At 34.2% G+C, this 6,000-nt stretch overlaps 1 protein-coding gene across 10 annotated transcripts in view; it reads right to left on the bottom strand.

The window, feature by feature from the left end:
- CHL1 (cell adhesion molecule L1 like) overlaps window positions 1-6,000 on the bottom strand; it is a 207,008-nt gene that overhangs the window by 76,140 nt on the left and 124,868 nt on the right. For all 10 annotated transcript variants that reach the window (XM_032867423.1, XM_032867421.1, XM_032867420.1 and 7 more), the window contains exon 2: window positions 5,346-5,526. In XM_032867423.1, the coding sequence (XP_032723314.1) occupies window positions 5,346-5,436 (91 nt within the window). In that variant the 5' untranslated portion in view covers window positions 5,437-5,526. The remainder of the gene's footprint in view (window positions 1-5,345; window positions 5,527-6,000) is intronic.

The raw sequence follows: 6,000 nt of genomic DNA, 5'->3' as shown, positions 1-6,000 counted from the left end.
AGGGGTGCATATATCTTTGCAAATTAATGTTTGTGCTTTCTTTGGGTAGATACCCAGTAGTGGAAGTGCTAGATCATATGGTAATCCTATTTTTAACTTTTTTGAGGAATCTCCATACTGTGGCTACACAAGGCTGCATTCCCACCAACAGTGTACAAAGATTTCTTTTTCTCCACATCCAACACTTGTTGTTTATTGTGTTTTGGATTTTTAGCCATTCTGAGAGGTATGAGGTGATATCGCATTGTGGTTTTTAATTTGTTGATGATTAGTGATGCTGCATATCTTTTCATATATCTGTTGGTCATCTGTAAGTCTTCTTTGGAGAAATGTCTGTTCATGTCTTCTGCCCATTTTTAATTGGATTATGCAAAATGTATTTTATTTTAAAGAACATACTTCACTGATACCATTTCATTTCATGTTGCCAAAAGTGTTCATTTTATTTAAACCCAGATAAAGAAACAATTTGTAGAGGGGCGCCTGGGTGGCTCAGTGGGTTAAAGCCTCTGCCTTTGGCTCAGGTCATGATCCCAGGGTCCTGGGATCGAGCCCCATATTGGACTCTCTGCTCAGCAGGGAACCTGCTTTCCTCTCTCTCTCTGCCTACTTGTGATCTCTGTCTGTCAAATAAATAAATAAAGCTTAAAAAAAAAAAGAAACAATTTGTAGAGCAGAATAAAAATTGCCATATCATTACAACTTTAAAATCTCTATTTTTAAATTACTGACATTTACTCTGTGTTGATATGTGCATACATATTTTTATTTAGTTCAGTCATTTTGACAGTTCTGTTTTTCTTTAATTTAATGTCTTAGTTTCCTAAGACATTATAATTATTTTACTACTTTTCCATTATTTATTCCCATTGTTTTGTGATCATTTCTTGGATAATTTTCTTATTATTGGACATTTGATTTTTCTTTCATTTTTTTCTTTCGAAGTAATATGTACTTCTATAGGCATTTAAATTTTTCAAGCATATAAGTTTTTCCTTTATTGAATTAGTGACTTATGATAAATTTCCAAATAGTATTTACACAAATATTATTTACTCTGGATAAATGATTATATCATTTCACAAGAGGATATTAACTATAAACAATACATGAGTATACAGTTTCCAACATCCTTGCCACAAATGAACACCAACCTAAAAATGATAAAAATACTTTGTTAATTATTACAAAGGAAATTATAACATCCTCATTCTATTTTTATTTCTACTTATTGCTTTTATTAATAAATGCTTTTCCCCAAGCTTGTTTATTATTTGTCATTCCCCATTTATAAATTATCCTCTCAGTATTACTGGGGGGTTGGGGTTCGTTTCTTCCCCTTAGAATTTAGCAGTAATAATCAGCAATAAAAATAAACAATGGTATTTTTAAATGGATTCTACATATTCAAATATCTCCTCATCTTGCGATAAACTTTTTTAGTGTCTCAAAGTTAAATAACCTTCAACACAAACTTAAAAAGTAGGCAGGTGACTTTGTTTCTCACTAAGTGAAGCAGCTGGATGGTATTTGAGAATTGTGTTCATAAAATAAGTGTACTAATGCTGAAGATACGAACATGGGTTAGGTTTTGAAGAGGGACACAGATGACAGGTAAAGATCTACCGTCTGTGAACACTCAATAATTTTCAAACTGATGCATTACCATTTTAGTATCATTCTTACAACCTCTAGTAAGAAAAGGGACAGCACTGAATTCATAAGGAAGTATAAGCGATTCAGCAGTAGGAAGCTGATTTCAGCAAATATGTTTTGAGAAAAGCAATTTGCAGAAATGCACTGAGCCTGATTAGGTAAGAAATATTCCACAGTGGAGTTACAAATAGGACCCTAAACCCAGTTACATCGAGCCAGACCCTAAAGCACTGTATTTTCTCACTTGTAAAGTTAGGAATTCAGGCTAAATTGTTTTCAGACTTTTTGGTCTCAGGATCTCTCTACATTCTTAAAAACTAGAGGAAGTCCCAAAGGGCATTTGTTCATTTGATTTATATCTAACAACATTTACCTTATTAGAAATTAAAACTGAGAAACCTTTTAAAATTCTATTATTAATCCATTTTAAATAATCTTATATGTTAAAATAATTACCTATTTTATCAAGAACATGAAATATAATGAGAACAGTGGCATTGTTTTTACATTTCGCAAATCTCTTTAATATCTTCACAGAAGGCAGCTGGATTCTCACATCTACTTCTACATACAATCTGTCACAAAAGTTGTTCTGCTTAAATATATTAAGAAAATCCAGCTCTGGGACGCCTGGGTGGCTCAGTTGGTTAAGTGGCTGCCTTCGGCTCAGGTCATGATCCCAGCGTCCTGGGATCGAGTCCCACATTGGGCTCCTTGCTCGGCAGGGAGCCTGCTTCTCCCTCTGCCTCTGCTGCCACTCTGCCTGCCTGTGCTTTCTCTCTCTCTCTCTCTCTGGCAAATAAATAAATAAAATCTTAAAAAAAAAAAAAAAAAAGAAAATCCAGCTCTATACAGATAGGTACTTGAAAAAGGATGAGACACTTCATCATCCTTTCTGATTATTGTGGACATGCTTCTTAAATAGTACACCAAAACTCATTATGTGGTAGTTTCTTTAAACATTTACTACAGTATAGAATCTGAAATCATATCAATGAACTTTTCATATTCTATTATACTAACATGTTTTACCCATGATTTTTTTTAAGATTTCTTTTTTTTTTTTTTTTTAGTAATCTCTATGCCTAATGTGGGGCTCAAACTTACAATCCCAAGATCAAGAGTTGCATGTTCCACCCACTGAGCCAGCTAAGTGCCCCATCATGGCTTCTTTTTCACCAGGTAGAATTTTGTAACATTATGCAATAATCATTTAGGAAAAAAAAAAAAAAAATACTGCTTCATGGACCCTGAGAGGTCCATGGATCATTTTAAGCATTGATGGCCAGCCTAGAATAATAACTGAAAGCTATTTCCAATTCTAAAAAAATTTTTGGTTTAATGAATCTGATCATTGAGTTTTACTAGTTTAGGTACATGGGCCCAAGTTCAGTCTTTATCCATTGAATATTCATAAACATTTTAAAAACATGCAAAAAACAATCATACCTTCATGGACATTTACCTTGTTTCTGATTGCTACTGCTTCTAAGTAGAACAAGTCTTGAGCTTATTGCAAATTCACATTATTTAAATTTTATTACAGTTATAAAAGGTGAGGGATGACGTACAATAGTAACAGTCCCTAAGATATCAGCTAATAACTTGTGAACAAATTGTTTATTAGAACATAATTCTTCCTTAAATTTGCTAAGGTTGTAAAGTCTCAGCAATAATGAATTACTCAGGGAATGGAACTAATAACCTTTGAGTGTTTGTAAGAATATATATTCTACATTATAAATCCTTTCCTCCATAATTAGGCCAATTACAGAGACACCAGACTCGTTGGCATTCACATTGGATACCTGCCTTAGTTGCATTTACTAGTGAGTGCTCTGGAGCACTGAAATGAATGATTAATAATATTCAGTTGCTCTGAAAACATCATTAATATTTTATAACAATTGTTGTCCAAGGACATTACAGAATGAAAATGCATAAGTAACTGAGACAACAACCAGAATTAAAAAATGTGTGCTACGGATTATTATAAACTTTTAAATTTTTTACCACTGATGAACTAAACGAGAAAAGAAGGAAAGGAAATGTATATTCTAAGGGAACATGGTCAGGAATCCGAATCAGGAATCCCAGGGCATCTTTGTTGCTACCGGGGAAAAAATGTAAGATTATTAACCTTTCTCACAAGGATCACCAAGAACTTTGCTCTCAATTTGGCACTGCACACTCAAACCAAAAGAACATACTGAAGATGAATAATTTCCAGTTCTTGACTTGAGTGTCTACAACTAGGCTAATATATATTGTGTGCAGACTAAGAGATTTTAGGTTGATTTAAAGAGAAGTTTAAATCTGTTCATCTTCAGAACAAGTAGGTGAAATTCCTCAAGAATAAAGAACATCCAAGAGAGACTCTGTCAGGACAATGGAGAAGGAATTCTCACTTAGTGGCGAACTCAAAGGGTACGGCTGCTCTAAGTGTATGATGTGAAACGCCTATATGAAGTAATTTAAGGTGGCCCTCAGAACAATGGCTCAAAAACACATTATATTGTATAGTCAGAGACTTACTTTCTTTTCTATTCACTTTCAGATCAAGTACTTCAGAAGAAAAGTTTCAGTTCAGAATTAGCAAGCCTCTTCATGTTTATTCAACTTGTTGAGCTCAAGTCTAATTGTCTAGAGCTCAGATGATAGCAAAGGTCATTTCCAAGGCTAAGAATCAAATAAACAAGCACTGCCTCTTGTATTATAAATCTCCAAATTACATATGGAAAAGACAGGAGGAGGGCGTGTGGGTGGCATCTGTCTTAGGCTTAGGTCATATCTGAGGGTCCTGGGATGAAGCCCACATTTGGGTTCCCTGATTCTCCCTCTCCCTCCCTGCTCCTCCCCCTGCTGGTGCGCTCTCTCTCTCTGTCAAATAAATAAATAAAATCTCTAAAAAAAAACCAAAAAAAACCAGGAGGGATAATACAGGAAACATATGGGTAAAGATATCTAAATAACCTCTCAAGGGTCATTTATATTCCCTGTCCTAATAACACAAGGGGAATTCCCCAAATCTCTGTTACACAGCTGATAAAGTATTACATAAACTGATTGTAAATGTATTATTTTTATTATTTTATGTATTTCAAGATATATATTTCCATAAAACCAATGACTAACCTCTCGTTATGAATTCATAGTATATAATGTCTAGATTTTCAGAGTTTTTATCATCTTATATTTTTAGTTGTATAATAATGGCTCTTCAATATTTTCTTAATTCTTTGTTTTCATTCTTAAATATACAACCATTTTGAAAAAAGATACAAAATGTATTCCCTTCCTTTTTATCATAATTGGTTGAATACCACTAATTACTGAATCATAACACTCCCTAAAATAAATTAACGGAGTATATAAATAACAGCCATTGGTAATACTGAAGAGTATCTTACGTGGCAAAACACCTGATCTATAAGTCATGTTTCTTGTTGTGTGCCACGTTTGCATAAGAAGAGCCAAAAAGCCTAAGCTGTAAAATAATTATAGCAAGCAACCAAAGACAAGACAGTCAATTTTTTAAAAAGGGAATGATGAATTCTGATGACAGATTGCTGGAAAATAAATAGAAACATAGTAGAAAAATCACATCTTCAAACTACAAGTATTCTACTTAAAAATGAAAATGCAAGTAAGAAATTCCATGAAGTAGGTATTGAATGCTGTCATTTTACCTGACAGTGGTATATCCATGGCTGTAGAGAATTTCAACAGGAGACAAATTAGAGATACAATTAATCCTCTTCCTCCTAACAGCATCTCCATTGCTCTTCAGGACGGAGGCAACTCAGGAAGAATGAAAATCGTAATGTTTCCTTTTACTTTTGGTTTAAGGCTGAGAAGAATGTAGTTCACCTGGGAATTCAAAAAACAAACAAAATGACATATATTTTAAGTTCATATACTCTGAAATGACCCCTTAATTTTTTTTTACAGATTTTATTTATTTGAGAGAGAGCACAAGCAGAGGTGGTGGTTGGGGGGATAACTGGGGGGGGGGTGTAGGCAAATGGCAGAAGCAGGCTCCCCACTGAGCAGGGAGCAAGATGAGGGCTCCATCCCAGGACCCTGAAATCATGACCTGAGCTGAAGGCAGATGCTTAACCTACTGAGCCACCCAGGCACCCCTGACAATAAAATTCAAACAAATGTTTCTGCTACAATAATTTTCCTCTTGATGAAACACTTTACTAATAACTCCACATAAATATTATTATTATTTCTATATGCTTTATTAAAGGACAGGTGATATATGCTACAGTGTAAACAATGATCCATTCCAGTGAGCTATATTTTTTGGCCAGATGTATTTTTGCATCAAGGCACTCT

Source organism: Lontra canadensis, unplaced genomic scaffold (genome assembly GCF_010015895.1).
Source record: "Lontra canadensis isolate GAN:19392208 unplaced genomic scaffold, GSC_riverotter_1.0 scaffold34, whole genome shotgun sequence".
In the NCBI taxonomy this organism is placed as follows: domain Eukaryota; kingdom Metazoa; phylum Chordata; class Mammalia; order Carnivora; family Mustelidae; genus Lontra; species Lontra canadensis.
The sequence above is the reverse complement of the archived record's forward strand: the minus strand, read 5'-3'. Positions and strand labels throughout refer to the sequence as shown.